At 49.9% G+C, this 25094-nt stretch overlaps 9 protein-coding genes across 9 annotated transcripts; 3 read left to right on the top strand and 6 right to left on the bottom strand.

Annotated features, from left to right (window-relative positions):
• Positions 1-364: 364 nt before the first annotated feature.
• On the top strand, positions 365-2137 carry EPUS_04652 (uncharacterized protein; the record flags this gene model as incomplete). Its single annotated transcript, XM_007807589.1, has 1 exon — positions 365-2137. The coding sequence occupies one exon, from the start codon at positions 365-367 to the stop codon at positions 2135-2137; it is 1773 nt and encodes a 590-aa protein (XP_007805780.1).
• A 4637-nt stretch (positions 2138-6774) lies between these two features.
• On the bottom strand, positions 6775-7608 carry EPUS_04651 (uncharacterized protein; the record flags this gene model as incomplete). Its single annotated transcript, XM_007807588.1, has 1 exon — positions 6775-7608. One exon carries the CDS (start codon positions 7606-7608, stop codon positions 6775-6777), a length of 834 nt encoding a protein of 277 aa, XP_007805779.1.
• A 757-nt stretch (positions 7609-8365) lies between these two features.
• On the top strand, positions 8366-9312 carry EPUS_04650 (uncharacterized protein; the record flags this gene model as incomplete). The annotated part of the gene is made up of 2 exons (XM_007807587.1): positions 8366-9136; positions 9199-9312. The coding sequence occupies 2 exons, from the start codon at positions 8366-8368 to the stop codon at positions 9310-9312; spliced, it is 885 nt and encodes a 294-aa protein (XP_007805778.1).
• Positions 9313-10219: 907 nt separating this feature from the next.
• Positions 10220-12034, bottom strand: EPUS_04649 (uncharacterized protein; the record flags this gene model as incomplete). Its single annotated transcript, XM_007807586.1, has 1 exon — positions 10220-12034. The coding sequence occupies one exon, from the start codon at positions 12032-12034 to the stop codon at positions 10220-10222; it is 1815 nt and encodes a 604-aa protein (XP_007805777.1).
• A 496-nt stretch (positions 12035-12530) lies between these two features.
• Positions 12531-13616, top strand: EPUS_04648 (uncharacterized protein; the record flags this gene model as incomplete). Its single annotated transcript, XM_007807585.1, has 1 exon — positions 12531-13616. One exon carries the CDS (start codon positions 12531-12533, stop codon positions 13614-13616), a length of 1086 nt encoding a protein of 361 aa, XP_007805776.1.
• A 3014-nt stretch (positions 13617-16630) lies between these two features.
• On the bottom strand, positions 16631-18546 carry EPUS_04647 (uncharacterized protein; the record flags this gene model as incomplete). The annotated part of the gene is made up of 2 exons (XM_007807584.1): positions 16631-17711; positions 17765-18546. The coding sequence occupies 2 exons, from the start codon at positions 18544-18546 to the stop codon at positions 16631-16633; spliced, it is 1863 nt and encodes a 620-aa protein (XP_007805775.1).
• A 1567-nt stretch (positions 18547-20113) lies between these two features.
• On the bottom strand, positions 20114-21637 carry EPUS_04646 (uncharacterized protein; the record flags this gene model as incomplete). The annotated part of the gene is made up of 5 exons (XM_007807583.1): positions 20114-20661; positions 20776-20828; positions 20883-20991; positions 21045-21539; positions 21592-21637. 5 exons carry the CDS (start codon positions 21635-21637, stop codon positions 20114-20116), a joined length of 1251 nt encoding a protein of 416 aa, XP_007805774.1.
• Positions 21638-22306: 669 nt separating this feature from the next.
• On the bottom strand, positions 22307-23498 carry EPUS_04645 (uncharacterized protein; the record flags this gene model as incomplete). Its single annotated transcript, XM_007807582.1, has 3 exons — positions 22307-22654; positions 22706-23194; positions 23250-23498. 3 exons carry the CDS (start codon positions 23496-23498, stop codon positions 22307-22309), a joined length of 1086 nt encoding a protein of 361 aa, XP_007805773.1.
• A 633-nt stretch (positions 23499-24131) lies between these two features.
• Positions 24132-24838, bottom strand: EPUS_04644 (uncharacterized protein; the record flags this gene model as incomplete). The annotated part of the gene is made up of 3 exons (XM_007807581.1): positions 24132-24280; positions 24342-24599; positions 24658-24838. 3 exons carry the CDS (start codon positions 24836-24838, stop codon positions 24132-24134), a joined length of 588 nt encoding a protein of 195 aa, XP_007805772.1.
• Between the last annotated feature and the right edge of the window lie 256 nt (positions 24839-25094).

Genomic DNA, 25094 nt, shown 5'->3' with positions numbered 1-25094 from the left:
ATATGGACACAGGTCCAGATATTACTATTCCCTGAAGTTGGTACTAAGTCTCTCCTGAGTCCATGTTGCACCACTGCTTGCTGCGCTTCGGTTACATTGATACAGCACCGACAACCACAGCTGCCTCTGCTTGTAGAATCCCAGACCTCTGCAGTGGACTACTACTACTACTAAGTTAGGAGTGCTACTTACCAGGAGAAGGGGCTGCTAAAATATGATTACTTTAAGAGGGCCTCTTCCTGTTAAGTAGTACTAAGTTAGTAGTATGTTAGCATCTGCCAAGCTTCTGTAAATCCGCAATATGCCAGTACAAATAAGCTGCCAGCCTGTGATAAATTATGTACGAAATCCACAAGGCTTCGTCATGCCAAAGAGGAAGTCGGAAGAACCTCCGGATGTCTCCACTGACACCGCTTCGCCCTCGCACAAAAAGGTGAGAGTTGATGATACCCTTCATGAAACGCCAGTGTTGAATGGAAAGCCAGCCGTCAATGGCAAGCAACCAGAAGACGGAAATACAAGCGGGGAGGGCCACTCGAAGCCAGAAAATGTAGGACATGAGATCGTTGAGGATGAAGTTTTTGCTTTAGAGGAAGACGAGGAGCGCACCCCGGTTGTACCCTTACGACAGGACGTACCGACCGAAGGCTACAGCGATCTCTACCTTGACACCATAAACCGATCCATCCTCGACTTCGATTTCGAGAAGCTATGCTCAGTTTCACTCTCAAACATCAACGTGTATGCGTGTCTGGTGTGTGGAAAATACTACCAGGGAAGGGGCCCGAAGTCACACGCTTATTTCCATGCTCTGGAAGTTGGCCATCATGCCTACATCAATATGGAAACCAAGAGAGTCTATGTGTTGCCCGAAGGATATGAGGTCCAGAATAAGAGCTTGGAAGATATCAAATATGTAGTGGATCCGAGATTTACCGAAGCGGACGTCAAGAAGCTGGACAGAGATGCGCGAGAGTCGATAGATCTGGCCAACAAAAGATACCGGCCAGGGTTCATAGGAATGAACAACATCAAGGCCAATGACTACCTCAATGTGGTTGTTCAAACTCTGGCACACATTGGCCCAGTACGGAATTACCTTCTGCTCCACCAATTCCCGCAGACTGCTGCTCAGCTGCCTGTTCGATTTAGCACCCTCGTCCGGAAGCTCTGGAATCCTCGCGCATTTCGAAACCACGTCTCGCCCCATGAGCTGCTCCAAGAGATTGCACTCCGCTCCTCGAAACGCTTTACTCTGACCCAGCAATCTGACCCAGTCGAGTTTCTTTCCTGGTTTCTCAATAATCTACACTTGACCCTCGGTGGATCGAAAACCAAGCCATTCTCGTCCATCATTCAGCGAACATTCCAGGGAAAACTTCGCATGGAGTCTCAAGCCATTACCGCAAAATCGGACACAACTGGCGATCGTCTTCGTTTCGAAGAGTCCTCTACTATCAACAGCACAACGACACCATATCTCATCTTAACCCTCGACCTTCCGCCAAGACCACTCTTCCGTGATGCGATTGAAGCCAGAAACATCATCCCACAGGTACCTCTCACTACTCTCTTGCAGAAGTACTCCGGTCTCCACGCCTCCGAGAAGCAAGATCGTCGTATCCGGCATCGCTTATTACATCCCCTGCCGCCATATTTGTTGTTCCATGTCAAGCGCTTCTCCGCCAACAAATTCGTGTCAGAGCGTAACCCAACCATTGTGACCTTTCCATCTCCGCGCGGACTAGACATGAGTCCGTATGTTGAACCCAATCCAGCGTTACACCCGGTCGGTGAACCCATCCGCTATGAATTGGTTGCCAACATCATCCTTGATACGACCGATGGGAAGGGTTCGTCGGAGGACTCGAATGCGGCAGATGCGGCGAGAAAAGCGGTGGGAGGGGAAGGAGAGATGGGCGTGAGCTGGAAGGTACAGGTTAGAGACAAGGCTGCCGCTTGGGCAGAGGCTCATGGAGAGGAAAATCGTCGAGGTCTGCCAGAGTGGTTGGAGATCCAGGACTTGGTGGTCAAAAGGGCGGAGGCGGAGACATTGTTCACAAGGGAAGGTTATCTCATGGTTTGGGAGAGGAGAAAAATGTCAGGCGGTGAGAGGAAAGGCAAGCCCAAGGCATGAAAATATGCTTTCCGGATATGAACTTTGAGTCGCCCTGGCCTCAGCTCCCTACATGACGATGGAGGCCTCACCAAAGTCACAGTCGCCACAGTCGCAAGACGAGTCTTCACAGTCATAGCATGGCCCGCTGCAGCTAAAACCCGACCAGATATTCCAGCTGTTGCAGGCATTGCAGCTTCCACTCATACATTTTCGTCTTCGTCACCGTTGGTGTCGGATATTGGTGCCGCTGTAGGCATGCCACCCAGGAGATGTCTAGGCTCTTGGTTTTCTACATGCCACAGGATCAGTCAGCCCACCATGGCTGAATGTGTAACAGATTGGGAAGAGAGGGCAAATGCTTACCCATACGACTGGTTGCGGAAAGCGAGGCCTTAGGATCTTTTCTACAGTAGCAGGGGGGTGAAGACTGTGCGGCAGGGTTGTACCAAGCTATGAGCTACACCGAGTGGCGACTGCGGCTAATTCTGAGGGTTCGTGAGGTGAGAAGGCTCTTCATAGACCAGTGGGTTGAAGAAGACAAAACAGGGTAGAAGATTTGTTAACCTTTGAGGACTTCAGCGCGGCATCTCAGTTGCCAAAAGCGCTGGCTGGTCCTCCTTGCATGCAGTGAATCTATCTATGAAGCATGGGCCAGAGAGAGAGGCCGAAGCATTTATTCAAGTTGTTACGACAGCAGCCAGCCGGCCTCAGCCTTCAACGGACGGTACATAGACTGAACCAGACAATCTACTTCTATAGAGCCACCATATCCGCTTTCCATACAGGGGCTGGAATGCAAAGTGCAGCGTAGGTGTTATTTTTGTGGCGGGTGAACGGTGCCAATGCTATCAGTGTCAAAAGCGTGGTGGAAGTGCAAGCAGGAAGAGGCTCTCTGAAAGCTACGTCTGAACTACCATCAAGTTGGATAAAAAATATAACTAAGACATTTAAGAAGATATCTTGGAATCGTGTCATTTTGGTCGTTTTTTCGGACTATGGTCACCCGGTCGTCCTCTGACCGTCCTTTTTCAGAGCCCTTCTTACCGGGAGAAGGGCTCTGACAATGACACGGTATTGGCCCTTAGTAATTTAGCAGGCGTTTTATTATCTTAAAGAATAGGAAAATGACGTCTGAAAAAATATAATTTTATTGAATTTCAGATGTTTAGCTGCATAATTCTATGTAAGCTACTAGACCAAATCACGGTTGGCCCGAATCTCTAAGCACACATTGATGGTAATTTAGGCATTGTTTTCAGAGGCCTCTTTCTGCTAAGTTCTCCTCATAACTACAGCCAAGGTTCATATGAGACGTCCGCCAAGACCACATCTGCCCTACTAGTAGTTAGTAGTAGCAGTAAGCTGTTGGTGTTTTCTGTCCAACCTCATCGCTTTGATCAAATTTCTCCCTTTGACATTCACTTCCTTGTCTGGTTTCTTTTCTCGGTCTTGTGAAAATCATTGCGAAGCTGAAAAGAAATGTGGGATTTTGTGCTGTTACCCACAGGTCCCCGAAGCAATGCATAGCACATGTGACTGAAGGAATCAACACTGGTTCAGACTCTCAAAACTGGCTAATTCGCTGATCTGACCTGTGATATCCGTGTCAATGAGGGCGCACCTGAACGCATCTGCTCTCGTGGCTGATGCCAACACCCAACTGCTCCCTTGTACATCCAACCCATGTCTTTTGGCCGCCCCATCTTCGAACCCCAGCAGTGTTTCGGCTGGTTCCAATTGATTTCTTTACTGCATGGACGATTGGTAGATATGTGCAGCAGATGGGCTTGTGATGATAGTCCTCTCGTGGATGAGGAACCTAAATGACCCTCCACAACTGCAAGGCTCAGTGCCTGAGGCCATCAACCTCCAATGGGCGGAGCTACGTCTGCGCCAAGAGAGCCACATCTTATCACGGCCATTTCCAATCGCTCAGCGCTCAGCGGAGAGAATTGCACTGCACTCTCACGGCCCTACGCTCGGCCATTTCGTTCTTTGAAGGGCTGCTAGGCTACTATTGTCTCAGTTCGAAAGTTCAGGTGTGCTAGACAGTAGACTCCAGCCTTCCGCCGCCATTTCAACCTCCTGCGACGAGATCCCGACCTCATGGCGGGCGGATGTGAGGCTTCGCAGAAGGTCAATCAGTATGCGGCTTAGAAGATTTTAACAGAGAACGGACTACTACTTCGTCCCCAGTTGAAAATCTAATCGACCTCAGCGGTGTCATCGGCGAAAGCTCCACCCCAGACCTTCAGCGTATCATCAAATGGTTTTAAATAAGGCGCCTCCCAATTGGCAAGGCTTCCGTACTCAAACCTTACCTGGTGCTTCCTTACGCTGACTGCAGCAAAGTAGACCTGCTCAGCATGAGTCATGAGAACGGCCCAGTCTCTTAGACGCCTCAGAAGTGACGATCAATGGTATCAGGTATGAACGTTTGCAGCGCCACCAACAGAACTGTCGTCGTTCTAACAATAAGCGCGAACTGTATTCACATGGCCCAACCGACTACGAATGCCATAGATTCAGTGGCCCTGGGGCTAAACCATGGTGTCAAGCCACCTAGTAATCCTCGACCAACAAATGCGATACGCCTCTCGAGCGATCTCGGTTGACCCGACGCACGTAAGTTGCTCTGGCCAGATACGGAACACTATTTTCCAGATATCATCGTTTCGATTGGTGCAGGATACGATGCCTCGTCCAGAAGGCCACTACGGCGCGCCAATACTTGGTGGTGGAAATCGAGATCAGATGACTGTATTATTCTGGATCCGTTACAAAGTAACTCGAATGCTCAAGATACATGGGACAAATACAAGGATTCACTCCCAAGCAAACTCAAGGATAACCTCCGCTATGTTCAATTGAATGCGCTGGTGGACTATCCTTTGCCAAGACTAGACGATGTGGACGAAATGAAACATTTCCAAACGCAGATCAAAAGGCTACTCCGAGGTGTGAGTCTTGTTCGCTAGGCCTGATAGATCATCGCCTCGTGTTTCTTCTTTGATGTAATATAATCACCAACTGAGAGGGGAAACGGAAAACTTCTATGTAAAGGTTTGTGCTGGGACCTCGATGTAGAAGACCTTGTCCGAGCTGAGACTGGCCAGGCTCGATCCAATACCGGTTCACTGACGATAATCTTCGCCACCTTGGTGAATATTTTAATGACACAAGACTTGGCGGCGACCCTTACTTTTCCTAGAAAGAGATTTGCTGGATGATGCTATGATTCTTCCGCTCACTGTAGCTCCAACAATAGGGATGATTGAGGCACGACCGGGCAGCCTAGGTCCAGTTGACGTGAACCTTGCTCGAAAAGTCGCGATTATCGAGATTGCTCTACATTTTGGCGACGGTCAAGGTTTTCCAATAAGTAGTTTTCCAAGGCATCTACAAGGCGGTGAGACGAGAGGTAAGCTCTTCCCATTATACTGTCTCAACAGTCCCAGACGGTACTGAATTCTCTAGACCTCCCTATGCGTCTTCAACAAGCCCGCCCAGTCGATGGCGGCCTGCTGATCGAGCGGCTTACCGTGAGGATTGGGTTGGTCCATCTTCAACAGAATCCACTCGGCCACAAGCACCTTATCACAATATGGGAGCGCGAATTACGTTTTCAAAAAAACAACAATACCGTCAAACGTGTCAGAGCTCTCAGAACAACCAATTCTGGGACGTAGAGCAGAGATGGATGAGGGGAGCGCTTCTCATCAACCGAAGACGCTAGTGGATACATTTAACTTGCCTGCGCGGAGCTCCACAAACGGTAAGCATCCTACGGCCCCTGGAGGGTACGATTCCTTCGTCGAAGCCAAAAAAGTCACCCGTGAGCATACAGGAACCAGGCCTCGTCGGCAGGATGATTTAACATTGGAAGCAAGCACCACTTCATGGTATCAAAACAAACCAACTCGCGCCGATTCGGTCGACGAACAATCGACATTAAAGCACCCCAAACACGTTGTTTTGATCGGTTTGATTTGAGTTTCCAAGTCTGTTGGCTGATCTGGTTGGATATTGGATGCTATAGTACGTAGTTACTGGTTGGCACTGAAGAACAGGATGAACCATCCAAGAACCGTCAGATTGCTGTTGACTTGATGAAACTATGAACTAATTAGACGTCCGGTATTTACCCTCAGTAAGTTGACTTTTCTATTGTACAGTGAGTGGTTGACGCTCAGTACGTACTGGTGCCAAAGGGGCCAAAAGATCCCTAGATCCGAGATCGTGGGTGGTTTGACACTCTCCCTCCGGCATTTCACCACACAAAGGTCTTATCTATACGATTACCGGAGCTTGACTGGTCCTCGATTCCCTCGTATCTGGGTTGACATGGAATATGGGATTGAAAGTTCCGAGCTAAAGGTTTGGATCTTGCATCCTGCCTACTTCAGACCAAGCAATCTTACTGGCAGTCTGTGGTTTAGAGCTGACGTGTATAGGTTAGGATAGTTGGACTTGGATATCACATGACGGTTCGTTGTTAGGAGGATTGGGTTGCTGAGAAAACACGCTCGATTTAACAAAGTACTAGTACTAGCAGCAGGTTTTCAGACACGAAAAGCAGCAGATACAATCAAAAGGCCCACCCAAAAAACAGCCAGCCACTGCGCACCACACTCACCTGCTCACACTCGCCCCCGTTATCCTGCAAGTTGGAAATTCTTCTCCGGCTTGTCACTCAACCACTCTGCGATCTCGTCAAGCGCGTCGAGATCATTGCTTGGAAGTGACGTGTCAGCTTTCTTGTCGTACCACCCCTCCATCCGTACAAGATAATCATTTAGGGGGGATCCAATAGCTCGACAGGAACCCAAACCGATGATGACGGCTTCGTCAGAGTCTTCATTGAAGAACATGATGTTGGAAGGATTGATGTTGTTGTGCGCGAACCCCAGGGAGTGGAGATGCGCAAGGCCATTGCGAACGCTCTCCAACATCAAATTGACATTGAGAGGCTTCGTCTTGTTAAGGTGCAAGCGGCCCTTGCTGTGCGAACCAGGGTTAACCCGCTGCATGAGGGACTCGTGGTACTTGTCATAGCAGATACCGGTGATGAGACCATTCTGGACTCGGCAACCATGGTATTTGGCAATATTCCGATGTGGATGCGTTATGAGGACCTCGTTAGCTCTAGCTTCGAAGAGGACTCGTTCGCCAATCCATGCAGGCTCGCTAGGATCGAAACGAACCAGTGTAGGTTCTTTGATATACCAACCTGCAAGAAGAGGATTAGAGGCTTGGGTGAAGTGTGATGGGAATTCTGGACGATAATGAGGGACTTCAATCATTACCACATCGTAGAGATCTTCCAGCTTTACCTCGGCGTCGGAGCGGTATCGCACTTTTGAAAGTGCATAGTAGATTGCGTTGTCGAGCTGGTAGATGAGAACGCAGCGACGGTAGCGCGATATGCCGCATGTCTTTTTGAACTCTTCCGAACGACGCAAGATCACTGGTTTTGATGACGTAGACATCGTGGTTGCGTTGTGAATGTGGATTCTTTGAGGAATGATCTGAGGAATGGGAGAAGTGTCTGAACGTCTGTCGGTTGGGCGATCAAATGGCATTAAATAAGGCAGTAGGAGCAGAAGAACAAAGCAACGAGAGAGAGAAAGAAAGTGGGACAAGTTGCATTGTCTCGACAAAGGAAACATTCAGGTTTCGAGCACAGAGCCATTCATCCACACTCATAAACAACGATTCACCAACCCTGCTTTATGGCTTCACCCAAAGCTCTACTATTGTGCAACAAGGGCCATTGTTAACAGAGAGGTCAGGTTGGCGGGCACTTTAGGCACGAAGAAGACGGCTGACTTGGGAACCTTTTCAGAGACCTTGATGCAGTAATTCGAAGAGCAATAATCTCACTCGGTTTAGAAGCTGTCATGATTCATGAATAATATGTGATCTTGAATTCTTAGTGAGACTCTCCGAAATATTGCCAAGATATTGCCAAGAGATCTCCCCTGATAGGCTTGGCATTGCATCGTATTAACTACTAGTAGTAGTATCGCGTCATCGCAAGAATCTTTCTCCGATTTCGCTAGTTATCAGATCCTAAACTTTTATCTTTGCGAAGACCTCTGTACTATATGAATAGACTGTCATATATCATATTGATTGTCTCCCAACTGCTGTAATCCTACACGCCATAACTGCTGTTGTAAAGCTTTACTCACACCGGGCTGGAGACGGACGGATCTCTGTTCTCCTGGACAGCATATCATCAACATGTCGACACTCAACGAGATCACTTCTGAGCACGAATTCAATTCCACCTTGAACTCCACCTCTCCATCCACACTCCTAGTCCTGTCATTCCACACCCCATGGGCGGCACCATGCACGCAAATGCGCACCATCCTTGAAACACTCGCCTCGACCTACCCCGTCAAAGAGCCACCCACCGCGTCCTTCCTCTCCATCAACGCCGAAGACCTCCCCGAAATCTCCGAATCGTACGATGTCACCGCCGTGCCCTTCCTCGTCCTCCTCAGAGACGGCAAAACGGTGGAGACGGTCAGTGGCAGCGATGCAAGCAAGGTGAGAGAGGCAGTCGAGAAGCAAGCCGGGAAGATGGGCAACAGTGGAAAGCTGGGACTGCCACCAGCGCTAGAAGCTACGCCGAGGAAGGAGGACGAGTCGAGCACGAACGGGACGGGGCCGGCTAGAGATCTGTCTGCATATGCACCGAAGCCATCAGATCCTCCCACTGCTCCAGCGATGTCATCCGGCGCCTCATCGAAGGAGGAGCTGCATACCCGACTCTCCAACCTGGTCAAAGCTGCACCGGTGATGCTCTTCATGAAAGGGACGCCGAGCCAGCCGCAGTGTGGATTCAGCAGGCAGCTGGTCAGCATCCTGCGCGAGAACAGCGTCAAATATGGCTTCTTCAACATCCTTGCCGACGATGAGGTAAGGCAGGGCTTGAAGGAATTTGCCGACTGGCCTACATTTCCCCAACTGTGGACGAATGGCGATTTGGTCGGTGGTCTTGATATTGTAAGTGTGCTCTGTTACGCCAGAACTCTGAATGTGCTCGCTGACTCTTCATCTTACTGCAGGTCAAGGAGGAAGTGGAATCAGATCCGGACTTCTTCAAGGAGTTTTCGGTCGCAAAGGACGGTGGCCCAGCTGCGCCGGAGGCTCAGGCACAACCTCCAGCTGCTGCTGTCTAGGCGGCAATGATACGATTAATGTGGTTCCGTTGTTGTTGGTGAAGCTTAGCGAACGCATACAATCATGGCGATAAAGTCCTATTCATGACATGAATCTCTCATCCAAGACCAATTCTCCGTATTGCGCTGCATCTCCCGGAGCTGATGGAAGAATCTCCCCGTTTGCCTGTCTTGACATGTAGAACTGCTTTACAACCCCTCATGAAGCAAGACAGTAACCTAGCACATCTTGATGGTGGTAGGTTTGTTAACTCAGATTGTGCCCATTGCTAGACGCACAATGCAATCCTACGTCTCTGCAAGACCTCTTCCTAGAATTGGTCTTATAGACACGCCTGCTTCGCATCTGACGGTATCCATGCCCAGGATCAACCTCGGTTGCCTCTTGAGAACAACTACTTTACCGCCACAATACTTCCCCTGCGCCCTTTCCCCCCCCTATTCCCCTCTCACCGGCTGCACACGCACGACCCAAACAGTCTAAACCATGCCCAAGAACCCAACAGCTGCATCAAACCCACTGCGCCCACCCACTGCCCAGTTAAGGTAGAAGCAGCGCAATCCTTTTTCTGTCCTACAGTTTTCGTATCACTCAAAGACGTGTTCAAGCCCCCGAACGTACGGTTGATGACTTTCCCCTCACCTGTACTATTCTATGCATTGCAAATTTGAGTGATTTGGGACCTGTGGGGTCCTGGCACTATGGCCGATCTCTGCACTTCCTTCTCTCCCTGGTGGGTTCCGTGGTTGTCTTGTCCGTAACGACGACGGACCATGACGAACTGTAGGGGAGCTGTGGGGAGGGTTTGGGAATATGAAGGCGGTTTTCTCGTACCTTCCGTCTAGGGATCCTCCCTGGCGAAATGTCGGGGGTCTGGATGGGAGGGAGCTTTGTTGAGTAGTTTTTTTATTGCTCTTCTGGAGCCTCTTCTTGCTCTCTTGGAGTTTTTTTGGATTTCTTCTTTTTAGGTCGTTTGCTGGGGCGGAGGGACAATTCCAGGGCGAATTTCTTTTGTGATTTTGGAATTCTGGGTGCATCTTCTTTCGCATGTGGTTCATCTGATTTATTTGGTTCACCTGGTTCCGCGTGAGGTACAGCCTTACTGTTGTCTGCTGACTGTTCCTTGTTATCCTTCCTGGAAATGTCTGGCATTTCGTATTTCCCAGACGCTTCATATCTCCGGACGAAGACCCCGTCTGGATGTGCTATATTTGACGTGTCATACTTGTCGGCTCCAATCGCACGGCATTTGCTCCAGAATGCATCTTCATCAACATATGCACCCCTTAGCCATCTTTCCCCATCCTCCAGTTGGAAAGCGTTTCTTGCGTGCACGACTCGGCGGTTTTCGAATATAGCACATGTGCCTTCTTCCATTTTTAGCTCGTACACCATGGCATCGTCATTCAAGATACGATCAAAGTTCTTCGTAGCTTGTACGAACACCTTCGTTCGCTCAGGGTATTCATGCTGGTGATATAATTTGCCTTGGAATGGTGGACTCCAATTAACATAGGCCAGATCAGCATCGTTGTCCTTGTTCGCTTTGCGCTTAAGTCGATGTCTCGCATGTTCCTCGTTACCGATAAAGGACTGGACCTCGTGGAACGTGGGTCTCTTCGACATGTAGAATTGCCCGTCATTTTCGTAAGTCCATTCAACGGGATACCGGGTCAACTGTCTGTAGTGTGACTCATTATCCTGGCGAAGCCTAGTTGCAGCGAAGAAGGCATCCGCGAACCTAGATTCACCGCCTGAGCAGGAGTTTTTGAGACAGTGAAGCAGCTGGTACCCTGGCGGATTAGTCATATAGAGCAGATCCATGTGGAAGCCGAGATGTTGATTGGTGTATGCCACATTTTTAGAATTGGCTAATGACCGGACGTCCCAGGTCGAGCCGTAGAATGTGTTACGCAGTGGGCCTATACGCTCTGCCATCCTCCTCACTGCCTCCTCATTGGCATCCACTTTCGTTATGAAGATCAGGCCATCACGGTGGAGTGCAGACATGGCGATTTTGTAAGCTTCAGTGTCGTTCACAAAGTCAGCATATGTGGTCCAGTTGGCTCGCTTCTCGAAAGCTTCGCGGTCCCAATAATGACGTTTTCTAGCAACAACTGAATCTGGAGATGGCAAAATCAAGGTGTGAAGGTCGGACTGCGTATAGAGGGACTGATGGTCTGCAGGATAGCCGGGTATGTCGTTTTTCCACTTGACCTTGACCCTTCCTTGATTACTGCGCCCATCGAAAACTGCCTCAATATCCAGCGGGATATGTGCCGTCACAAACTTCCGTTGGAGGGTCGAGCTGTCGATGCAGAGACGGCATCGACATGCGTCTCGAAGATAGAGTGGATCAATCGTGACGGATCCATCCTCTCGGAAGAGTCCTGAGACGTCCTTGATAGCGGCTTGCTGACGAGGGCTGATGGCCTGCATGGCCTTCCACACAGAGCCATCTCCCTCGCTCTGAGGCTTGTCGACTAGCTCTTCGCCTCCGTTATTGACAAAGAATCTGCCTAAAGGAGACCGGCCCAGTTCTGGGAACCATTGTTCACCACCAATGTCTCCTTGAACTGCTTCCAATTTGGCCTTCAAGAATGGCTGCTGACCTTCCCCTTTGGGACACGACAAAGTGAATAAACGTAGCTGTACAGAACGAGACGAGAATGCAACACTGGTGCACCGACGAATGAAGCCAACAGTTCGTGGTCGATACATTGAAACCTCTCGAATCGACAGCCGTGCCTGAGGTCTCCTTTTAGAAATGCAATTTACTGATATATTAAAGAACACCGCTCAAAGTACGCCAACGTGTATGTACATAAATGGCTGCTGTCACTAGTGGAGAGCTTTTGATCATCAGCGATCTATTTATGTAGTGCCTTTGCAGGGCTAGTCCCCGCAGCCACGGGGGCTTCTTGAACCGGAGGACGCTTCGGACGCTTCGGACCAGTGGACCAGTAGACCCTGTTCCTACCGTCATCCTTGGCCCCAATTAAACAGTAAGCACCGCAAGCACAGCAGGCACCGCCGCAATGACAACGACGACAACAACAACTACAACAGCTCTTGGCCTCCTTATATAAGTTCGAGGCAATGCTCGGATCGTCAGCATTCCTAAGCTCATTCCCTTTGTTTTCGTCTACCCATTCTTAGATCAACTTCAATAGCTCAACCATTCGGCTTGACTAAACAACTCTATAAACTGCCCACCATGCCTCTTAAGGATCTCCTCAAGAAGAAAGAGAAGAACGCGCAGGATGCTGCAGACGCGCCCCCTGCACCGCAGACGCTTCCTACTCCCGAGTTCACCTTCATGCGCACAGACACCAATACGCAGGAGATAATACAGCCTCCAAGTTTTGCAGAGGACCACGAGCCTATTCCTACCCCGTCCGAAGACCTTACCACACCACCCAAACGTGCTTTCAACCGCTTTCGCAAATCATCAAATGCTTCTACATCGCCTCAGCCCTCAGAAAAAGAAGCCCACACGCCATCAAGAAAACTATCGCAGCGGTTACACCTCTCTAGGGCATCGAGCGCCAGCTCTGCACATATTCCTTCCGACCTACCCACTATACCTGATCCCTACACACCAAATGGCGATCAGCAGGAGAAAGAGGCGCAGTGGGAAGAGCGCGCCACAAGACTAGCCAAGGAAGATGGAAGCACGGCCGTCAGCAGAGGTGGAAGCGTGCATTCTTTGGCCACAGATATTTCTCAAATGGAAGTTGCAGTTGCGGACGGCCTAAAAGTACGGCCAAGCAACAGGCCTAGAAGCGTTAGTGATGCGAAAAGTGATGAGAACATCCAGGAAGCCATCCGACTACATGAAGCAGGAGAGTTGACCAAGGCGACTGAGATGTTTGGGCGACTAGCAGAGACAGGTAATGTCCTCAGTCAGGTGCTGTATGGATTGTCTCTTCGACACGGCTGGGGTTGTCAGCCAGATCCAACGAAAGCAGTCACCTACCTTCGTACCGCAGCATCAAATTCAGCCGCTATTGAAGCCGAAGCTTTGAAAGCAGGAATGAAGACAGGCGGCGCTGCGAAGGGAGAATTGGTACTTGCCATTTTCGAGCTGGCCAATTGTTTCCGCCATGGCTGGGGCGTTGAAGTGGATAAGGCAGCCGCACGCCAGTACTATGAGACTGCTGCCAATCTGGGGGATACAGATGCCATGAATGAAGCTGCTTGGTGCTATCTCGAGGGCTTTGGCGGGAAGAAAGACAAGGTGAGTAAAGCCAATTCTGAAACTTTCTCTACTGCATGTCTCTGTCTCGATCCTCACACATGAATTTGACTCGATACCGGAATATATGAGGCAATTGCCGCCTCGTTTGTGTCTCGCCTGGGCACCGATGCAGGACAAGCGAGCAACAGCGTGATGGCATTCCTCCATACACTGGCCAGATCAGGCTCTGTTTGCTAGGCTCTCCAACTGCTGATGGAAGCTTCACATGAGGCTCAGACCCATCACAGCCGAATCCGGCACTTTCCCAATTGGTCCCAGACATCATACCAATTCCGGATCCGCCACAAACTATTCTGCTTCACTTTGGGCAGCAATGCACCTTGTCCCTTGCATTAGCTCTCTTTTTCAAGTGTGTTTTGCATTCCAAACATGTCATTTGCTGACCTCTTCGGTCGCCACAGTTCAAGGCCGCGCAATTACTTCGGCTGGCAGAGAAGTCCGGAGCGAAGACCCTGGGAAATACTTGGTACGTACCTGTCACCACCTATCATGATCCTTGTATTGGTTTTTGTCAAAGAAGAGCTTGTCAGACATTAACTCCACACTTGATGGCGTTTGCTGGAGTCGTTCGATGCCAAGGATTTATCTGTTCGTTCCCGTTACAGGGCAGCATTTACCGCTTCATGCGGCCTCTCCTGCGACCTCATAACCGTTCACCGTTTTCCCCAACCCCTTGTTTTTTCCCTGATTGGATCACATTTCTCTGTATCGGCTGCCAATAACGTGACATTGACTTACGTGAAACTTGCTGAATACAGGATCTGGAAAGAAAAATACGACCCCAAATGATCAATCGAGCGCATCGATGAGGGATTCTCTACCACAATTAGGCTGGGTCTTGCTCGTCGAATAAGAAGGCTCAGGCCAACCTGAGACTTATAGCTAATAACGGAGCCGCCAACCCGATGAACGCCCCTGGATTGTAATAGGGTCGGTGGGTAATGACTCTCCTCGCTTGACCAGACCAGGCAGGATTTTCGGGCTCATTCAAATCTACGCCGTCACTAAGAGGATGAGTTCAGCCTTGAGGAAGAGCCAACCAGATATCCACGGCTTAGGATAACGCTTCCTTCGGACGTTTCAAAAATACGAGTGTACATCACGCTGCGCCATGACGTCCACAAGGCAGGCGTTGCAATGACACCAACATGAGAAAACTAGTCACACCCTGCGCCACCAACGTATTTGAGGCCTTAGGCCTGGCTCGGCTAGCCTCTCAGGTCTGGTTCCCATAATCAATCTCATTTCATCCACAGTTGCGATAGAGAGAGAGAGAGAGAGAGAGAGAGAGACGACCCTACCGGATCGAGGGCTGGATGGCATCTCAAGCGAGCTACTCGAGACCAATAAACGGGCATGTAGCCGTTTTTTTTCAGTGCTTTCACTCTCCCGGCGGCGCTGGCATTAATGCTGGTGCAGGTGATTGTGTTTGAGGTTTGTGGCTGTGGCTTTTGCGATCTCGATCCTCGTTACAGCCTTGCCCAACGGCCTTTCGCAGGCCACAATGTTCCAGGAGGGACTTGGGGAAATTGCATCTCATTTCTCCCCGTCACAATCACTTCTCCGTACGTCTCTCACAATGCCGACGCGGGAATGGGGGGTCAGACTCAACAGACCGATCAGATAGCTGTCGGTATGGGATGGGATGGGATGGTATGGGTATGAGTGCTGTGGGAGTTACCCTTTCGATTCCTCTTTGTTGTTGGGCATGCAGAATCAGTCACAGAGAGCGTAGAGAGGGAAGGTCCATCGTATCGATTCGGCCCCCCCCCCTCCTGTACCTGGGTTTCAACTGGCCTGGCCTGGCCTGGTCGGGCCTGTTGTGATAGACTCCGCGACCGCAGCTGCGTCCGTGTTTTGACGAACGCGAGAGAGTACGTGCCCGGGGCGGCAGCTGCATGACGGATTGGGACGTACGTAGTAAACAGATAAACACTAAGAGTCGGTTCAATAAATGTAAGTTACCGATCAACCCAACGTACATAGTGACTAAAGTCAGGAGGTGGGTGGGATCGTCGTTGAATCAAATCAAATCACATCCATCACATCAAATCAAATCAACATGGCGATTGCCCACTCTTCATCTTTACTTTCACCGGTGTGCACAATTTGGAAAGTTGAATGGTTGGTTCGTAAACTTGACTTCGCTTTGCTCCGCTGCTGCTGCTCCTAGAGCATCATCACTATCGACCGGGGCCGTTCATCATCATCATCATCTCCATCTCCATCTCCATCACGTCACATCATCAAACACCGAAACCATAGGTAGCATAACTACATAGGAAGATATCACCTCATCGACATCACATAAAACAGAAGAATGGCCATTGTTCTCCCCCTCTCCCCCATTGAAGCCTATACACAATTTTTCTCCCCCTCCCCCCATCGTTCCCATACTCCACCCTCTATCAGAATTCATACCGGACCGTGAAAGCGCAATCGGTCGCAAAATGCCTCCAACCCGTTGAATTTGTGCCGAGGGAAAGCAGGGGAAAAAACCCATCGAAATTGGTGAGTTGAGTCCCATTCCCACCTCCGGCCCATGAACTGCATAAAGAAGCTGGCTCGCTCACTCGCATGCTCGCGCGGGAAAGTATTGCTGTCGTGGTCAGGGTAAAGTTTGAATGATAAAATCGCCTTTGCAGGCCGGTAATGTTATTCCCATTAGGAATGAAAAAAAAGAAAGGGTTGTCTCGTTAAGATTGTCGTTATGTCGTAATCATAATCCTTGTCGTGAAAGTAACAGGACAATACAAAAAATATGCGAGTTAAATTGTTGTTTGCTTTGAGAATAGAAACTTGCTATTGGGTATTTTGGAGAGGATTCCAAGGTGACCTTTCCAGAAAAGCTGTTTGATGGGAAATTGGATGGCGCCAGCGAGGCTATTGTTGCTGTATGAATAAGAAGCAGCCTTGCGGCAAACGTAATAGATAGTTGAGATAAGATAAGCACAAAGAAATTCGTTTCGGTGGTGTTGAATTCCGGTGGAACGTCCAGATTTCCGACATGACGAGGTGGAGCCAATGCATTTCGACAAAGAGCCGGACCTCCTGCATTATTGGTCCATCTCAGCGTTCTCTACCATCCTTCTGAAGTCCCGGAGCACCTTCTCTGGTACCCCCTCCCACATCACACTCCTCTCGTTTACTTCACGATTGATGACCTTATCGACATTTTGCCTACTTTGTTGCATGGCATCGAAGGCAGTCTGGAGCGTGGAAGGCCTTGGTTCGAAGGTCTCGTCGGATGCGTCAGGTCCTGATAAGAAAGGATCAGGGTTGGTGATATGGTCGTAGCTTGCTGCTGAGAGGGAAAATGCTGCTGTCTCTCGCTGGCGTCGGGACGGCGCGGTGAGAGAGCTGTGGAGGGCTTCGAGATTGTTTGGGGCACTGTTCGTCATCCTTGCCATTTCCGGACCAGAGATAGTGGCTGGTGCACCGGAGAGAACACGCGGATGCATGTTTTGCGGTGGGGCGGAAGGAAGCAGAGCACGTGGTACATCTGGCCCCGAGGCCAGCACCGCTTTCAACACATTGGCAGACTCTGCTCGATATTCTTCGGATAATGCTGGTACGGCTGGCTTGGAATTACTGCTTGAATTGGAAGCGATAAAGGCACCAAATAGCAGACACATATAAAATGCGTTCCAACTGAACGGTGTGTCGGGTTTGGGCTCAACCGAGGCAGTGCCTGAGGATTGGAGTGGGGTAGGAGTGATGTTGGTTTGCTCTATCGTGTCGTTGAAGTCGTTGTTGTTGATGAGTGAGAAATCCTCGTCCCAGCCATTTTCCTCAATATCCAGCTCATCGAAGGAGGAGAAATCAGTGGAGAGGCCGTTCTGAAGGCTATGCCCAGAAGCGGCTTCTCTGATGTGGTCTTTAAGGATGTTGTTCATTTTCCGGAGTTCTGCAGTCTCCAGCGTCTTGCTCCGGATAGCTTCATCCCTTTCGAATGAGACTGTTTGAATGTAATGCTCGTATTCTCGTTGTCGATGGAGTCGAAGTTCTGTCTCATGTTGGAGAGCTTCTTGCAGTTGCCGAACCTCGTCTTGCAGATCACTCAGGTGCTGGTTGAATTCTTTCTTTTCTTGCTCCAATTTCTCAGTGTGGAGCTTCTTGCGTTGACGTGAGTCGAGCCTGTGCCCATGTTAGTAAGAAATGCGCGAGAAGAGATACGCGTGAAGTCATACGCGGCCTGCCTGTTTCTCAGAAGTCTTTTCTGCTGCTTCAATTCCTTCTTCTCCTGTTCATCAGCTGTCTGGGAAATCAATGAATCAATGTTGGCTAGATTTCTTTCCGCGGGTATTTCAAATCGTGCGTTCTTCTTCCTAATCCCATCCCGTCTGATGTGACCAGCTGGAGATGCTGCGTCATACTCTGGACTTCCAATTGGTCTCGATCGAGGCTCTGTGCCATCTGATGAGGTTGCTGACATCCATCCCCCTTGACTGGACTGTGGAGACATTGGCGTCGCAGACAACGGGTCGCTTGGGTATGATGCTTGACCGAAACTCATGGGCCCCCCATGATACGCCATCTGATGGAATTCTTGTGGCGGATGATCATAGATTGGAGTAGGTGTACTTGTGCCTGACATGGTTGAGCCAGGCCACGACGGCTGATGACTATAAACTGCTTCATGAGTCGCGTCTGCTCTTGGGTAATGACCATGCCCTGTGTCGATCATAGGCATAGGTGCATGTGGCTGTTGTCGCGAATGCATGTAGCCAACAGGCTGGGAAGAATCGTGCCACATATTCGCTCGAGGCGAGAATGCGTTGTTGGATTGATCCAAGGCTGGGTTCCGAAAATCGCTATCGGTTGAAGCGTGAGCCGGTGTGTTCGGCTCTAGGATTTTCTCGTCCAACAAGCTCATCTCATCATCCTCTGAACAGATTGGCTTGTTGTCTACTGCCCATTGAGGATGGCGATAGAAATCAAAGTCTGGCTGGTGCTGATATTGTGCTGCCATCTTGAGGGAAGTCCCGGGCAAAAAGGCGGTGTGGTCGGCAGGGAATTGCTTGCGGGACCGGTCTCTGAATGATTTCACGAAGCACGGGCAAGGGAAAGAAGGAAACGTTGAAGCTCAAGGTGTTTGCATATCGAACAACAATGAGCTCAACTGATGGGAAGCGGGATCGTAATAACCAAGGTACGAGAGTTGGAGCGAAGGATGCAGCTTAAGAGCAGTACTGTGGTAGCGGAGGAAGCTCTATTACCGTACGTGACGAGAGACCAATACCATAGCCAGTAGAAGGTCGCAGGCCAGGCGACGTGAAGGCCTAACTATAGAGGTGGAGAACAGAAGAGCATGAATGAACGGGGAGGGGATTTCAGAAGTAGGGCGGGCCGGAGAAAGGCGAAATGTTTGTTCGTTGGTGAGAAGAAGCCCGTAGCCAGAGAGGAGGGGTTGAAGATTGGATGCCCCAGTTAGGGCTTTGGGCATACGTGCATTGAAACGGCCCACTCCAAGTGGCTAGACATGATCAGCAGAGCTTGGAGGACGAGCGTCAACTGTGATTGCGGAAAGGGTTCCCTCCACTCCGTCGCGGTCATCAAGCGGTCGACCTCATGCGACCTCCTCCTAGTCACCACTGAGGAATGCTCTTTTCTGTCTCCCTCAGACATGCTCGGGCAGAAGAGACCCCCGGCGCAAAAACATGCTACCGGGGGAATTGGTGAATTGGTGAATTGGTGAATTGGTGAATTGGTCAATCGGTCAATCGGTCAATCCACCAGGAGAGCAGTCCTTAAAAGCGGTCGTCGTTGGGAGAATACGGGGCTGCAATCATCATCACCTCTACTCCGTACCCATCATCATCTCGCTTACCACTTGCCAAGGACGAAGAAACCAGCTCGAAACTTCGGAGTGACCACTGGTTGCTGGTTCCAACCTCTGTCTTTGGGTATCACACTTGGGCACCTTACAAATTCCTGGTCTATATTACGTCTGACCAACGGCAAAAACTCTGTAGGCTGTCGTATGGAGCAGAGCAACGCAGCAATTCCGAGAAACAAAGTCCACAATATCTCGCAGAATCAAGAGTTGCTGACAACACTACTGAAACATCATGGCAAACACGCTGGCTATGATTTAAATGGTTCATCTGATCATCCGTGTCACCACGTCTTGGGCAACTGAAGGGCTTCCGGGGTCTTGTCTGGGTTGGAAACAATCCCACTTCATATGCCTGTAGTTTGGGTATTGCATTGCATATTTTGAAGCTTTTTGACTTCGTCCCTTGAATGTAAAGCTAAAAGTGTTTATCACAGCTTGAGTGGCCGTCTCGAGCGGGGACCAACTCAAGAAGACATTCTAAGCGACACGCCTTACGCATAGTTCGCTCGACGTTGTAAGCCCATGGCTGTTCAGGTAATGCCAGAGCCCTCGCCGTCCAACGAAAACCCGTAAAGGAGGAAAGGAGAAATGACCGACCGAGACAGCGCCTCGAAGCTGCTTTCAGCCTCCATACTTTAGTGCGATTGCCCTTGGGTATCTGAGAATGTGGCAACCAAACGCCGGTGCGCCACGGTGAGCCTTAGGTAAGACCAACGAAGTCCTGCTGCTGAGGAAACTCAAAGGTGCTTGAGCGGAAGAGCTCCTCTGGCTCTTCAAAGTTGTCTGAATCTAAATCCTGTGTCTCTTCGTCAGAAGTGTCATCGTCTACTTCCATTCTCTTCGTATTTCCTGGGTTGTTAGCTCCATTGCGCCTCATCTGACTGGCACGATCAACATGAGGCAGCGGGCAGTGTTTGAGTCTACAACCAGAGCCGCTGCTATAGTCAGGGCATTCGCGTAAGTGCCTTTGCCCACAAGCCGAGCCTTTCTCGCAATATCCCAAGTAGGAAAAGCCACGGCAAAGGGGAGCAGATGGATCAACAGGTGCATGTGAATACGGGCAGAAGTGCTTGGTACACATTCCGCGAAGGAAATGCAAACAAGTAGGCGCAACCTTTGATGACGACTCGTGACTTAGGTCGCAGTCCTCGCCGGCAGGACAGTCAATGCCGCGAAGAACAGATGGGCAGATGGCGGTTCGAGCAGCATCGTGGATGCCGAAGCATTTGTCGCCACGTGAGCAGCGTCCTGCGAATACCGTGCGTCAGCCATGCAGCCTCGCTCGTGATACTTAAACCCTCCGTGGATGAGAAAGCACGCTCGGCGGAATTTGATCAAGTCTGGGGTAAGGGCAAGGGGTACCAGTCGAAGTGTATTGTCTGCAGAGTTTAGCTTTGCCAATTTGCGGAGTGCGCCTGTGTTAGACATGTCAGCAATTTGGAGATCGTATACCTGTTTTGAGAACGAACCCCTGGTGCGCAACTGCAGCACGGACGAGGTTTCCATTCTTCGAGCGCTTGAAGATGACCCCACTAACTACTGCCTCTTTCGGGGTGGGCTTCGTGAGGGTCGAGGTGTCTGTCAAAATCTGAGCGTGTCCTGCGCCTGCACAGTCTAAATTTAAAGCATACCGGTCGTTCTCAGTAATTTGCTGCCCCCATTTGTGACTTGAAAGGGGATGTCTGCAACAGTTATGTAGGCCGTTGAAGGCGTAGGAGTGTCACTCCCAGAGGTTACAGATTGGTGTATGACAGAGTCTTCTCCTGTGGCCTGGAGACTGTTCGAATGGTACTTCTGTCTTTCAAGTTGTTGTCTGAGCGCATCTTCGCTGATCCATGCCCTCGCCCCTCGTCCATATTTTGCAATGCCACGAGGCATGGGGTTCAGATTTTCAGCTCTGGGGATTTCGATCTGGTCAGGTGGGGAAATGGAGGGAGCACTAGAAGCTTGTACGGGCTTTGCGCGATTGTTCGCTATGAGCGACCTGTTTTGGAATGTCTGACCTCTTCCACGCACATATGGGATTGACCGCGGGCTGTACGGAAAGCTAGGACGAGGGTGGTACCCTGATGATTGATTTAGAGTATGCTGAGGAGCATTTGGCTGCTTCCGCCGGTTGATCTGACCTGGAAGAGTATGTAAGTCAGCAAGTGATGAGATCAAGACTGAGTCACCTACCGGCCAGCTCGCCGATTTTGGCCAGCAGGTCCTCCTCTTCGGTCATAACTAGAAACCGGGACGAGTCTATTGATGCTGTTGAGAAGTGATACGGTAAAGTGATCGGATCAAGGCGGTTAAGCAGATCAAGACGCTAATATTTGTTTGGGAAGTTGAGAGGTATGCTGATATGGGGAGTTAAGAATTTTCGGGCACCCCATTCCGCCGTGCTGGATGGCTGGCTTTATTGACGAGGGGCAGGCCTTGGCAAGGGAGGGAGAGATAAAGCTTGGCACGCCAAGGCAGGCAGAGACAGAGAGAAGCATGTGACTGATAGAAGATTTAAAGCTGCTTCAGTTATGTAAGCCCTCCAAGCTGGCCAAGTACAATGGAATGTTCCACGCGACATCAGCAACATCATTCTAATCATCTTCCTCCGCAACAGCGCTTCATTCGATTGCGCTGCTAAAAGGTTAGAGGTCTACATTGCACTTGTTCTACCAGGATGAACTCAGATCAGTGCATGCTAGGCATCGATAATTGTGCTGGCATATCAGCATCTTTCCTGGGCTTCTATGTTGTACACCAGTGATGTGAAAGCACGGCTACTGTGTTCAGGTGACCCATCAGGAGCCCAACGAGCCACAGTTCGCTTCTTGTTCTCCAAAGAATGACCTAGCTAGCCGCCCTCCGCCGAATCAATTGTGTATGCGCACTGTAGACCATGGAGAACATGTCAGACATCTTCGAATGCTTCGTTCTCGTCGTCATCCTCCCCAAGATCCGCCTCAGAATCCACTGCATCTGGTGCCATACCCTCAGCATAGTTGGCGACTGCATCTCTCTCCTTAAATTCTGCCTTCAGTTCCCACTTGCCGTTCAGATCGCCACTCTTCCACAACGTGGCGATCTCGTTGAGAACCTCACGAAGATAGGCGTCTGGCTGATTCGTCTTCTTCTTGAGTTCTCTTAGACCCCAGTACTTGTAATACTGAAACAAGTCAAGCAGCATATCGATAAGCTCGTTTTTAGGTAGTCGAGAAGCACGACTCTCCTTCGCAGCCTCTCGGCGTTTCTTTTCCTGCTGTAGAAGATGAGAAGGCTTACAATATTGACGAAAGAGCAGTAATCTCACCTTGGCCGTGATCGTGTTGCCATACACGCCGAGAGTGCCTGGCGCCAAATACGTCGCATCCTTGAGTTTCTCAAATGAAGTCTCGACTTCTTCTTTAGGCTTCAACATGATCTCGGCTTTGCGCCTCTCCAATTCCCTGTATTCCTCGTTGTCCACTGGAATGCATTCAAACTCACGGCTCACAACGCCTACGATAGCTGTCTGTTTTGGAATAGGTTTTCTTGTGTATGGTTCGAACCGCTTCTTCTCTTCTTTCCTTTTGCTATCCCGCTTGTTCTTTTCGTAAAGATAGGACCTACCGTGATAGCTACTATCCTCCTCATCACGGAGACCATTGGATCTCCTTTTGTACCCGGGCATGTCCTTCTCCGAGAAGACAAACGCATTTCTTGGGCGCTTCGGCAGTATTGTCTCTCTTCTCGATGGCAGGAGGTTGTATTCCTTTGGCTGCTTTTCGAAACGTGGTAACGGGTTCAACCGTAGGCTGACCTACGCATAGACTGTTAAGAAACAGATGATAGAACAAACACAGAGTAGGTCTCACTCTTTTTGGGTCACTGCTGTCCCCTTCTACCCTGAGAGTTCCAATCTCAATCTCACCGTCTTCGGGCATGCTTGCCCAAAGCTCCCATAATGACTTTGGCAGCCGACTGAGCCAGAATTGCTGTTGGGAATGCGAGAAATCTAGATCCCCCGCATCTTCGTAGACGTCGTCTTCTTCCATGTACGGTGAAGGACTGGCCTCCTCGGCTTCATCTTTGACCTGCGGCGATGGCGCATTTTCAACCTTCATCGTGGGAATAGATGCACCATTTATGGCAGTCATCCTTGGGAGCCTACTGGCTTGGGTTATGATTTGGGTGAGGTTGCGCAAATAAAAGCGAACTTCACACTCAAGACATAGCCGAAGTGTTCAACATTGACAATGTGACTCTTGGCTCCTTGTTTACAGCCTACTTAGGTTTCGGAATGCGGGAGGCTTGCCTGAAGGATGCGTCGGATACAACTTCACTCTCTACCTCCGACATACATAGTATCATCACGACTACGGAGTACTAGTCATGACATCGACAGAATCCCTTCGGGTAAAAAGTATTGTTTACCAAAGAGGGATACAACGAACAGAAAAAGAGGCTCTAGATGACTCAAGGCCGAATCTTGAAGTCATTCGAGCATGATTCTAGCATGATTCTAGCAAGAGGACATTGTGATACGTTTCCAACGGAGGCAATGAAGATTCAGCACCGGTGACTTATAATCAATGTATTAACGTCGAACAGAGAGTATTCTGTGCGGACAGCGTGTTTTCCAATGTGCAATGCAAGCGGTGCTATATAAGGAGCTTCTTTTTCACCGAGCGCGTTGTCGAAAGACGTTTAATAGCGCGGCCAAAAATTATAGACTATCTAGAACCAATAATGCTATATCATAGGGCTAGAGCAGCCATTAGAAGACCGAGAAGACCGGCAGTCGAAGCACCGATCTGAATGCTACTAGCTGCATTACCGGTAGAGGAAGCAGATGCGGCAGAGTCTGACGAGGAAGCAGTGGATTCGGCAGAGGCACTTGCAGAGCCTGTTACATAAGTCAATATCTGGTGCAAATACACATAATTGGACAGGATAATGCGACATACCAGAGCTGCCGGTGGCAGAAGCCGAATTGCTGGCAGCACGACTGTTGGTTGCGGTTGCGGTTGCAGGGGCTGCGCCACTGGATGTGAGGAAAAGAGACGAGATACAGGAAGACTGGCATTCTCCATAAGCCTGCGTATCGGCAGCAGATCCATTGCCTTGGTTGCACTGCGCGGCGCATTCGGTCGTCGCGTTGACCTGAGCTTCATTGGGGCAGGGAACGCCGACGCAGGCAGCCCGGCAGCAGACATTGGTACCGCCTATCAATCGATTAGCATTTCATCCATACTTTAGATGTGAATGAAACAGAAGACTCACAGGCGTTAATGCAGCTGGTGGTCGGTGAGACAGGAGCAGTCGAGGTGGTCACGTCGGCAGTCGAGGAAGAAGCGGTTGAAGGTGTCGAGACCAAGGAGGTATCCGAGGAGTCTGATTCTTGAGGAGCTGCAGCAGCAAGAGCAATGAGGCCGAAGCTGGCCAGGAGATTAAGGAACCGCATGCTTGATGTTTGCGAAAAATTGTTTGGCGAGATAGTCGAAATCTGTGAATGCAATTGATGTAATTGTAAAGATGGCAAGGCGAAAGAACGAGCCTTGATTGAATGAAAGTGTATGAATGGGGCAAGAACAGAATCAAACGCAGCGAGAGCGATGACTTGGTTAAGAAGGTGGAAGAGGAGGAGGAAGAGGAAGCTGACGACGAAAAGATTTCATGGGCCTTAACTATTATTATTTGTATGTTTGTGGTCCACCCCC

This window comes from Endocarpon pusillum (genome assembly GCF_000464535.1).
Source record: "Endocarpon pusillum Z07020 unplaced genomic scaffold scaffold7164, whole genome shotgun sequence".
In the NCBI taxonomy this organism is placed as follows: Eukaryota; Fungi; Ascomycota; class Eurotiomycetes; order Verrucariales; family Verrucariaceae; genus Endocarpon; species Endocarpon pusillum.
This window is presented reverse-complemented; position numbering and strand designations above follow the sequence as displayed.